The sequence below is a fragment of the Papilio xuthus genome, unplaced genomic scaffold, assembly GCF_000836235.2.
Source record: "Papilio xuthus unplaced genomic scaffold, Pxut_1.1 DF826115.1, whole genome shotgun sequence".
Lineage (NCBI taxonomy): Eukaryota > Metazoa > Arthropoda > Insecta > Lepidoptera > Papilionidae > Papilio > Papilio xuthus.
In genome coordinates, this window is record NW_013532534.1 from 2,460,943 (window position 1) to 2,473,873 (window position 12,931).

Consider the following 12,931-nt stretch of genomic DNA (forward strand, 5'->3'; position numbering starts at 1 on the left):
AGATCACGGCGGCGTAGAGGCGTAGCGCCGCACCGCCGCACCACCGCGGGTGACACGGCACCCACTGTTCCCCCCGTCCACCTACTCCGAGCCACCCCCCGCCACTCCCCCCCAAACGTTCGCACCACGCATGCTCCAATTATAATCTGCTTAGGGATGTCTTTTGTCGAACAAAAATTATTCAAGAAAAATTAAAACATTACAGTAATATTCTTGCGACATATGACTATCGAAAGAAATGTACCACGACATAAGATAACGTTCGAATGGTTTTACTCTAACTGTAAACCCATTCGATTGGTATGATAGAAAGCGATTGCTTTTCACGTCAAATGGCATATACAGCTTAGAGAGCTTCTTTCGAAGTACAAGAGCTTTCATGTGTCTAGCGCGGCGAGTGACAGGGTTAAGCGCGATAGCCGGCCGTAGTGGATAACTCGATAGGTCGGAGCGGAGCGAGGATAGGGCGGCATTATCTGGCCGTAGGCTGCGCGCGCAGCGGCGTCGCGAGGAGGGCTTCAAACGGTGCTCTGAGGGCGAGCCGGTCGCGCGTCCCTCTGCCACACTCACTCCGCGAAGCACGCACTGTGCTCGGTACGTTATCCGCTCGACGCTCGCTGTCCGCTGCGGCCTGCCCCTCGGTCACTGACCGATACCACCAATCACTACCACCGACCATCCAATATACCACCCGACCGGCTGACGCCAGCTTTTACCCTTGCCATCAGGTAGTGTGGGTAGCGTGATCAATGCCATAGACCATACAATAACCGTGCCTCCGACGAATTTGTTTTTTCTTATCGTTCCCGGTATTTATTGTTTTCTGTGTGCCTCCGGAATAACACGCTCGGCCGGGCCCCGTGGCGTATACTATTCTTGGTATTAGCGTGATGTGTGACGTTTAAAGGACTGCCTGAAACCACCTCAATGTTTCGGTATTTATGGGAAATGATGTTATTATTTATCTTATTATCATTTATAATACAAATATTTATATTTATGCCTAGAATTAAATTCTTATGCAATAAGTTAGCATGAGTTCATGCCTCAACAGTTAACGTAAATATTGTTCATCGCTTAGAAAAACTAAAAGTCGTAAAGAATTAATTTTAATATAATAGCATTAATTTATTTGCATTATTTTCTTCTGCTAAGTTTGTAAATTGTAAATAAATTTAGCATGAAGGATGTCGAGCACAGTGACAACAGAGCTTTAAGAATTTTCAATTTCACGTGTCAAAAACTTGGTAATTAGTCATGGATTGGAATATTGACTTTCAAAAAAATTTAAATGAATTATTAATAAGTCAGTTTTGTCATATTTAAGCACATTTCGCCGGTACGATGTCGTTATATTCATGAAAGACTATTATTTAAATGTGAATTTATTTTATTTTAAAGAAATTATCATTTTTCTAATACGCAATAGTAAAATGTTTTATTATTTACTATTTTATTTTATAGTTCATCTTATTTTTATTTAACGTATTCATGTTTTATATATCTTAGCAAAAAACTTTATTTTATGTCTCATTGAAAGAAAAATTACACGATGAAATGCAATTTAACAAATCTTTTCTAACATAACTACAGCATGTTTAAATCAATTTATTTCCATTTTCTATTTAAAAGTTATGATATTCCTATTTACTGCAATACTTTAGCGAAACTCTTGGTATATTATTTTTTTGTTTTCGTAATTCCATGTAGAAAAATATGATATTAATTTTAAGACGAATATATGGCGTAAATCTTAATTTAGTATTGCACGAAAAACTTAACCAATTAATTTAAAATAATGCTATTTTCATTGACAGAAAGGAATGTAACTTTTTTTTAGCTTATTTCATTTTTAGCTCGGATATAGCAAATTGCCGGCTTGCGCTTGCAAGATATCCGAACAATCTTGACCTCGGACCCGGCGTCAATTATGTTCGACTTGTTCTCGCAATTATATACTCCGTCTAAATTGCTGGAAAATTCGTCAGTCATTACCGTCACAGACGTAATATTACATGTGACTTTAGAGACGTCTTCTCACGCTTATGTTAAAAAAAAACCTTTTAAAACTAATCACTGGAATGACTTAAATTATATTATGATTAAGGTAATAATAATTATGAACAAAATCAGGAAACGCACAAATAATTTGAAGTATTGTAATAAAGATTTTTTAATCTTAACTTTTATAAAATATCGGGAATTTGTAAATCTTAAATTTAAAATTTCTCTGCTTATTCTTTGACGCTTCCTTATCCAATGTAGTAGGGAAATGAGGTTCTTTTATATACGTTCATGCTTATAACTACCTAAATATAATATTTTCGAGTTTTAGTCCACATTTTCTTTTATAAATTAAATTAAAAAAAGAGTTTGAAAAGTTAAACTATCACTTGGTTGTTTGCCTAAATACTAATTAAATCGGTTCCTGGTATACTTTACATTTTTACGTGATTTTGATTAGACAGAAGGCGATATTTGAAATCGTATTTCCAAATACCAATCCACTATAATACCAACATGTTTAAAGCAAACTAAATTTATTTTTGGTAGAATACAACAGCTGATTAGTAAGAAAGAATATCGGCTGAGAAACAGATGGTTTCAAGTATACTGACGCTTACAACTAGAAATTAAATTAGATTTGAACGTGAACCGTAGAAAAAACAACGAATGTATAATCAAAAAGGAACCCATGTAGACAATTATATTCGTCACAGAAAGTACAAAAATAAAATGACACGCACGTATTGTTATTGCCGGTACTGGCCTAATGTCTTCGGCTAATGCGGCGGTGGTCCGACAAGAGGACAATTTCCGGGCGCGCCCTTTCCCCACCTTCCCGCCATTACGCTCTAGAAACAATTCCATGACCATAATAATCATTAATGATACCGCGGAACTCACATACACTATTATACTATTATCATAAGTTTACATTGATTTTCTTTTCATTACGACATCCACATGTTATTACAATATTTTGGTTACATTAAACTAATCGTTCAGTGGAACGATTAGTTTAATTAAAATACTGAAGATCTATTTCTCAGTAATGAATTTATACGAAACGGTAAAATTAAAAAAAAAACAACTTGAAAAAAAATAGGTAATTCTCTGGAAAGACTTGTGAGGGGATATTTATAGTACGACCTCCAACTTGCTTGTTCGCGATGTATTGTGAAAGCTGCGAAATAGTCAAGTCTATGTCGTGAAAATCTGTACTGTTTCACAAAATGAACGATGTGTTTAATTAAACATTTTCAAAATATATAGTAGAACACAACAGTATTTTGGAACGAGAATACAAAAGTTAAAAATTTGTACCTTTTTTACTTATACGAGATTAGGCGCATAGAAAGAAAAAAACTACGTTGACAGATGTAGAGTTCGGTGACAAATTAACCGTTAAAAATAAGGTGTCAACGGATGGAGAGGAAAAAAACATGCATAAGAATTTTATTTTTCTCACTTCTAAACCTATTTCGCGAAGCAGTTGTTTTGATGCAGTCCAGTCCATCGCTCGCGCTCGTTCAAAAAACGAGCAAAGCATCGCCCGTCGGATGTAATATAACTGAAAACGTTTGATCTTATATTTCTTCATTGGCAAATTGTCGGTGCACTCACAAGATTATTTATTGACTTTATTTATGGAGTTATTTCAAAACTAAAATGTTGCAGTGGTATTTGTGGACAGTTTAATTTTTAGTTTATATTCTATTTGATTTGTTTAATTATCGTAGATTTACATTTATAGCTGCATAAATTTATAAAAAAAAGAAATTTAATTAGACATATGAACATATATAACTAGCTAACGCCTGCGACTCCGTCCGCGTGTTCAAAAAAGTTGATAAGTGGACTATGTTTTCTTCCAGACTATGTCCTACATCTATACAAAATTTCACCAAGATCCGTTTAGCCGTTCCGAAGATACCTTCAAACAAACATCCATCCATCCAAACATTCGCTTTTATAATATTAGTAAGAAGTAAGATTATATTGTGAATACATTTTAGTAAAATCAACATAACAATGAAATACAATAATACAAAAAGCCTAAATTAAATTGCAAAAAGAGTAATGAGAGAGGTATTAATAATGTTAATAGTTCAATATCGAACCAAATATGGAGCGCAATTGTAATCTGCGAACCAATGAGCTATTGTATTACATTACTCAAAGCAATTGTTATTCACTCATCATACAGAGTAAATGATGGATGTTGAAACAATGCCGCATCGTTGAGAGGACGCGATTCGCACGCGAGCTGCGATCTGTGCATCACTCCCACGACAATTACACTAAATTATGTGAGCGCCAAATCATATAGCCCGAAATGAGGCATAAAATGTTAGCCCAGCCTCGTCGTGTGTAATTGCCCGAGCGACGGGAATGCGGCGAGTCCTGCCGCAACCTCCCTGACTCTAAACTAGGAATAAAGTGCTCCGTGAGCGTCGTTGTGTCCTTAACTCGTTAATTACTCCCGGAAACTTAATGTACGTGTTGCAAATTTCACTAACTAATGCAGACGACACAAAAATTGTCATGTCGCTTTAATTCCACGCCGCTTCTGGCACTCGACCGAGTTTAATTGTACCCATTTGCATGTAATGTACATTTTAATTAAAACGTGGTTATTGGAACGAATTATTTTTTATATTCGAGCTTAAAAGCTTCATCATTTTTTCACATTAAAAATTATTATTTGCTAACAACTTTATATTTACAATACAATTAGTGAGTCAAATTAAAAAACATAGAAACAGGTATTATGTGTTTTTTAATAAAACCAAAGTTCTACGTCCATACAAATAAATGAGATCAGTTTTATGTAATAAACAAGCATTGTATACATAATTTGAACTGCTCGAGGTTCGAGATGAGAGCTTATTAAACGACTATAACTTATTTGAACTCGAACTTTTTCAAAGTGCAGTCTTAACAAAGAGTGTTGTAACACTCATCTCCTCGAGGCATCTATTAAGACAGACAGGAATGGTTTCCCACAGGCGCGGGCCGCGGGCCGCACTCGCCTCGTCACGGAATCAATATCGTCTTTTATCTTATGAAACGTGCTCCATACGCACTAACACACACACGACCCCTCACACACACAGACCGCCGCGCCGCCAGGGCTGCTAACGCGAGAATGAACGAACAAACATAAGCCAAGATACCGATAATTAATCCAAACTTCTCTCCAACATTTATTTGTTCTTACGCTCGTTCAAACTCCTGGCATTTAATTAATGTCTAATCTTAAATTTGATATCAATTTCATCGTATAAATTTCGATTTAAACTAATTTACTGTTAGAAAGACTTGCATTATTAAATAAAGTTCCTTACATTTTATCGTCGACGTCGAGAACGCAGATGTCAAATGTGAGAAGATTCATTGGCATTTTTTTGTATCCAAGAAACGGGAACCTTTACGCTAATTAAAATAGCTGAGTAATTTTTTGTGACGCAGTTGGCTGACGGGTGTCGAAATTTATTTGGGACAAGAGCCGAGATTAATTTGGTTCGTAGTAAGAAGCGGGCCGTTAATGTTAGCGTGAACACTTGTAAAACGTATTTATTACAGTAACTGCCCTCTCGAGTGAACTACAAAGATGTTATAATTTAAACAATGCAGCGTTAAATGCTCCAGTGTTATTGCTTACGTTGTTTGGACGACGTAAACTGAGTTTGAATTGTTAACAACCAATAACAAATCTATTTTCAGACGTATTTCGTGTGACTTGTAAAAACTACGTAGGAGGCGAATGGATTTACATGTTTGATGTGATTTCACTTTAACAAAAAATGAATTATAAATCTTATCGAATTTATAAATAAGAACTGCAAACATCAATGAGTGGATTATTGTAGAGATAAACAAAGTGGTGTATCTGGTTTATCAACTAGCATAATGATAGTAAACATACTGTCCTGCATAACTATATTTATAACCTTTAAATAGATTACTCTATAGATTTCTTCATCACAACATTACGCGAATAACGGTAGTAGATACTACTAGTTGAAATGCAAGAAAAACTCCCCCATCAGGTCTCTTAGAAATACTTCCAGATGTCTTTGCCATGGGAAAGCATTCGTTTGCAATGCTGTTCCCTTCCTAGTTGCCATATACGGTTTGCCAGCAATCGGTGCAGACATAGAATTATATTTCCACTCTGAAATCTATCTATAAGTTGTTATTTCACTCTTTATTACTTTAAATCTAAATAATACAAGATTCAGGATACTTGTAATGGATTAAAGATAAATCTTAATAAGTTGAAATTCATGTCTTGTCACATTTTGCGTCGAGTCGACTTCCCTTATCGAACTACCCGATTCGACTGTAATCTCTTATTGATCTTTGCCATTCTGCAATAAATAATCCTGAACACGACGTAACATGACGCTTAGTTGAGATATTTTAGTTCTATTCAATTTTAATATAGTGATTAAAGTCTTACCTTTACCAACTGGAGCAATGATTCATTTTATGTCTTTGCAATAGATATTTGAAATGCTTTTATCTTTGATGTAATTTACGAGTTATCTGGTTATTTATTGACGTCTGGATGACGTAGTCGTTTATAATATTATTATAAAAGGAAGAAATCGTTAATATATCAAACATCTCCAATATGCTATTGTAAGTGAAAAAAACAGACGATTGATATCCTCCTTCTTTATGAAGTTGGCTAAAAATACATACGTACATATTAAGTTTTTTTCATATTATAATTAAGCGTTGTTTTTATAAAAATTGTGAAATTACTCAATAAAAAATATTTTTTTTGTGTTTTTTAAGTTTTATTCGATCATTAAAGCTTATTTAAGCTGGCAATTTCGTTTTGCCTTTGCGAATTTATCTGACCTTGAGCAAAGTTTACCTTCGTTTGGGCTTTAAATTCCCTAATGTTTGTCGAAACATACTGAAATCTGTCAAGAGATGCTTAAATCAATTTATTATACAGGTGCTCGGAGACACTTCCACATTGGGCGTATTTACTCGCTAGTACATAACATACTTACATATGTATAGAAATTTGCGTAGATTCTTGGAATACGTATGGGAAACTCTAAGCTTCTTTATATTCTCATTCTGTACCCTTGCAGAATAATTCGAACACATAGGACAGGTTTTAACATAAATTCTATGCTACCCTTTTCTATTTGAAACATTTTTCTAATTCAATTTTCTTGTAATACGTTCATCATTGATCCTAACGTTTAATACATCAGACCTTTAATGTATTTCCTAGATCATAAATAAAAGTAGTGTTGGGGTGATGCGATTTAAAAGCAAACATTCCAGTGAAAAGGGTAACGGGTGCACGTATTTGTCGTCAACAATATATGTGAGTGTAATTGTTTGACATGCAAAGCGCTGACTGAGATCAACCAGGCGCTCAGCACCGGCTCGGCTCAGGTTGGGGGAGCCAAGGACTATGATATGCAATTTACGTTAAGCCTACTCTACTCGCGGAGTACAAAAAAAAAACAAGCGACAATACTGACATTTTCTGAATATGTTTTATGATTCAGAATTCAAATGTCAGCAAATGTCCCATTTCGGTACAATAATGTTTTTTTTTTCGTTTATAACAAAAGCACGGGATGAATACGTAATGTTGCGTATGACAAAGTTATTTTGCATGTTTAACATATGAATCTGAGCTGTAGTGAGCGTTGTCCGTACTCTTTTCTGTATCACGTATTAAAACGTTAGTTTTGTTGATCCATTAGCCTTTGAAGTTAAAGAAATGTATAATACCATCTTGGCAAAATCAGTTTATATTTTAATGCGTCACATGAGGATATTTTATAACAATTACCATTTTTTATAATTTAAGACACTACACTACACCATAAACGGAAGCTTCAATTTGCTTAACGCGTTTCTTTATAACTTCTAATCCTTAAAACCTCTCTATTCACACCTCGCAACAATACGTTCTTGAAAATTTAAAAATTTAACCGCATCACGCTGTTGTACACGTTCGAACGGGCTTTTTTTTCTGTTGCGTCAGGTCTATTACTTACATATTTTGTGTGCTTTGGTATTTTTTGTTCCCCGTCTAATAACTCGGCGAGCTTTTGTGGCACCTCGGCGCGGGCGCAAAAACTACAAAAGACGTAGGGTCGCGCTCTCAGTGCGGGACCGAGTCAAAGCTCGCACGTCGCACGTCCCTAGCGTGCAGCGTGCTAGTCGGTCGGTATCACTCAACGGGGCAGGTCACATCGGGACTCGTGCGCCTCTACACATCGCGACTCGCTCACAAATAAATCTGTTTTCAGATTATAGTCTAAATGTTAAATCCAATATGACGACGAATATTTAAGTGAAAAAAGACTTTAAGTGGTGTTTAATTTAAGAACTGTATCAATGGACGTTCAAATAATAGTGTAATAAGATGTGACAGAGGGGACGCGAAATAAGTGAGATGTTGACTGCCGCGGTCAATATCTAATCGTGCAGTGGAATAAGAAACTGGATACTATCGAAAAGATGACGATGAAATCGCTGAAGTACAGCGAAAGGGACGAGATGATGGAGGGCTTCAGCCCTGTCCCACCGCCCCTACCGCGGCGACAGCCCGTCAGGAATATCTACGCAGAGCCTTTCGTTGACCCTAGGTAAGTGATTCTTTATTCAAAAAAATTAAACACGTTATCTATTCTCACACACAAAAGCTTGCTTTTCAAACTTTTATCACACCGTTTATTAGATTTGTTATTGTTTTTTTAGAGTTATCTTATTGCAATGTTTTATTAGCTTTCTATCACATTCCACTAGCTGTTTATATATCTAGATAACAAAAGAGATTGGTGCGTTGCTTTGAACATTTATACGCGACATAAATTATGGAAATCAAAAAAACATTAGGCAGCGGTAAGATAAAGCTTGTAGCAGTCATCGTTAAGCCATTCACGCAATAAATTACAAAGCTTTTGATAAAACCGACGACTTTTAAAGCTCAACGTGAAACAAACACACGCTTATGAACATACAAACCATAGGAAACTATTAATCTATTTTAAATATTCATATAGAACCCTAATATTAATGTTTTATCAAAATACCATAAATTGGATATTAAAAAAATGTTATAGTAATATAAGAGACCGTTTATTGGGTCGACTAGGTGAATCAGTTGTACTTGTTTACCTTTACAACCCCAACTTTGTCCACCCTCCGCACTCGACAGCGCAGGCCTCCTCTAGGCAATAATAAAGAGCCCGAAGCCAGAAAACATCATATACCGCGACGTTATTGTAAATACAGACGGCATAGAAACCCCACAAACCTCCAAAGACCATCTAACATTATTATTAAAGAAACTTTCAGAATTAATTTTGCAGACCTTGTTGGGGTTCCCCTCGGAGCCGAAATTGTAGTTATTAAAATATGTTCGCGAATTCGTCTTCTACATCTATCTAAATATATATTTCATATTTAGAAGTTATCTATACTAAATATATATTAGGAGGAAAGATTTAATTATTTATTTCTTTGTTTGCATTAAATAGGCTCTGAAACTACTGATGCCTATAGCCTTAATTAATTTCTGTTTTTTTTTTATTTCCGCGCTTATAAAGTCGGTATCAAATACTAGTCACCAATAAAAACATTGATACATAATTTATTTCTATACTATCGGTTACTGACTATCATTTCTTTCGGCTACTGAATGGATTTTATTTGGAGGTATTTTAATTAGTGTGATTACATTGATTCCCATAGCTTTATTTAGTAGACTCAGTTTTGACACAACAACAATAGTAACACAAGAACGTGTTTTTAAGTTACATAAAAAGTTACATTGAAAAATATGTTTATTCATTCTAGTATCGTATACAAAAGAGAATGACTGGCATTAATGTTACAATAATAAACAGAAGTATCAATACACTACAGTTCAGATTATGTGGTAATAGCGGTGAACTAGATAGGGAAAGAGCGGATGTGCGGTGCTATATTCCGCCATAAATCATATTTTTATACTTGGCCCGAGCCACATCGCCGGCGGCACACATTCGGCAGTTACAGCCATCTGCGACACCCCAATCGCCGCTCGGCTTAATTTGGACAGATACGGAGGGCAAATCCCTTATATTAATACAACACAAACTGATGCAAAATATCCACATTATTGCCAAAAAACACATTGTTCCCTTATTTGAAGCAAAACGGTTCTTTTGTTATTTCACTTTTTACATTTTGTGTTATATTAAAATGCAAATATAATAGCAATTATTTATTTATGCACAATTTTTTACACTCTATAACATACGTGATAACAAAAAATAATGACATACTAAGAATTATTTAATTTATGGACAGTCAAAACGCACAAGAAAGTAGCCTTTTGAATACTTATATTTTATTAAATCGTCTATCAAATATAAATAAACATGTAAAAGTACGTACTTGCATACATTAAACCAAAAGGGTAATCAAACATTCACAATTCCGCCTAGAAAATGATAGCAATTGGACACGCTAGCGCAGTGATCGATAACGGAAACTAAAAAAAATAGACTCCTCGCCGCTACGGGCAGTTTTATAAAGAATGTAATTTCCTTTACAACGTGCTAACAAGGCACAACAAGTCAACTGCATATAGCGACGGTTAAGTGCACGCAACAATGGGCGGCAGATAGCATCGTTTGGCGCCCCTAAGTGTTCGGCGCGCTTCGCCGCACCAACAAATAAGGAAGTGCTGTAAAGTGCATGCCCTTACCCGTCATTAATACATTTATTTGGTATAAACAAATAGAACCTGACAGTTAACTCTTTAGCACGACACAGATGCGTAAACTACGCACTAACTTGTGCCAAAGAAGTATTAAGTTTGGGATACCATATTAAGGTAAATTTCCATATTTAAATTGTAAATCATTCTTTTACTCTAAAGACGTAATAGTTATTGAGTAAATAAAAGTTGTTATTCAAGAAAAACCTTCGAAGGTACTTTCATAGTCAGCTATCCGTAGCGCCCAAGTTTGTGAATAATAAAACGGACTTTCAAAAGTTGAAAAGCAAACCAGATTTACGAAATCTTTTGCTTCGTATATTTTAACTTTGAAAATTTTCAAATATCTTTCGTCTTTGTAGAGAAATACTTCATAAAACATAACTTGCTTATTGTTTATATTAATTTATCTTTCAATCTATTTAGCATTAGCATATTTCTTAAATTTCCGCTAAACGCTGATTTTCGTACAAATTTAGTACAAAAACGGTCTAGTATTATATAAATAGGACACATGAACTGTTTTAGCTTATATATTTTTATGCACTTCATTCTAAATTTTTATTGCAATAATTTTTACCGCGGGGCGATTTATAAATCCAACCGCGAGGGTCTTTAATCCCGCTATACTCGTTCTCTCTTTAACTGAGGTCTCCACGGTCAAACCTGTATACATAATTTCAAGCAAAATCTGTTTGAAGCAACAAAGGGACGAGCCGCAACTTCGATCCAAAATAAGAAATCGAATGTTGTCTGCCTTAAATATGGTAATCCAAAAAATCGAGTAGACTAAAAGGAATTTGCGAATGAATACCTTATTCAAAGTCAGGATTGGAATAAATAAAATATTGAAGCACATATAAAGTTTACTTTGTATATTTTTAATGTAACTAGTTCTCATTACAAGTTTTATTAACATTACTAAAATGGATTATGAAAAATACTAAATAAACGTAATAACCAAATCGTATTGGAATTAAATTGTTACAAAATTTCTTTAAACAATCATAGGTTAACTAATTACTAAAAAAATGAGTATTGAAACGAATTCAAAACATGTCAATCAATCTTGTAAAAAAATCAAATCAATTGACTATATTATTAAGCGATATAAAAATACGGACCTTATTTATCTTACGCAATATCGAAAAGCAGTTCATTCATGTTGAAAAACATTATCAAACGCTAATGGAAATACGAGTGAGAGCTTGCATTAAATCATGTGTATAATGGAGTAGCAAATACAGGCTTTGCAATCATTACCCACGCACTGGAATGATAAAGTCTATTCAAGCCGCCAAACTAGTTAGATTCAGACAGAACAGTAGTGATTAGCTAGTAATTGAAGATAGACGATTCTAGTTGTGTACAATATTGCCAGCAGGTTTTCAATAGACTTTGCGGTACATTTTGATTAAATGTCTTCTTGACTAAGGATACTTTGGGTTCTTAATTAAATTTAAAATGTATATTTCTGTAGACAAGAGAGATAAATTACGGTGTAAATATAATAAAATTTAATGAACAAAACTACTTATTATGTTTACTTTCTTACTTTAAATCAATTTATCTGACTATAGTAAAATTCATAAATTTCATAATCAGAAACAGCAATTTTGAAGTTTATTTCAATAAGCTACTGCGGTAGTTAGTTTGGAAATAACGAACAGACTAAATCACTTATACCCAGCGTTGGTAGTACTTGACTAAAACACTTAATCCTATTTACATTTAAAAAAATCTTTACTATAATAATAATACTATGAGAAAAGTTCAGACAATTTATTATCTCACTCACACCGCTTTCATTTATTTAGTTAAATTTTCTCCCTAATGCTTTTCAACGGCTTAACAGAGTTATCGATTGTTCTATAGCAGTGCCCATCTTTTTATTAATAGGCTGAATAATTAGAGGAAACGCCCCATCAAGGCAGCGACGTGCCGAGCTCTTGTACGCACGATAAAAGGGGCAGTGATGTTCCGACGCCGCTCAGTACAAACCACGCACTGGTCGCCACAGGAAATTCAATTATCTTCTTTCAACTTTAATGCACAATATCGACACAATCATTTCATTTAGCTGAATCTTGCCGCTTCAATCGTTCATAATTGCCTCCACCGAGCTTCACGATTACGTCGAGACATCTGGTCTTTGTTAGTGTCGCCCACTAC

At 34.8% G+C, this 12,931-nt stretch overlaps 1 protein-coding gene across 5 annotated transcripts in view; it reads left to right on the top strand.

Moving 5' to 3' along the window:
* Window positions 1-530: 530 nt before the first annotated feature.
* Window positions 531-12,931, top strand: part of Ten-a (Teneurin-a transmembrane protein) — a 53,845-nt gene continuing 41,444 nt past the window's right edge. For 3 of the 5 annotated variants that reach the window (XM_013319771.1, XM_013319775.1, XM_013319776.1), the window contains exon 1: window positions 8,221-8,639. In XM_013319771.1, the coding sequence (XP_013175225.1) occupies window positions 8,512-8,639 (128 nt within the window). In that variant the 5' untranslated portion in view covers window positions 8,221-8,511. Of the gene's footprint in view, window positions 595-660; window positions 729-8,220; window positions 8,640-12,931 lie in introns of those variants that run through there. The other 2 variants (XM_013319772.1, XM_013319774.1) reach the window with 2 other exon arrangements.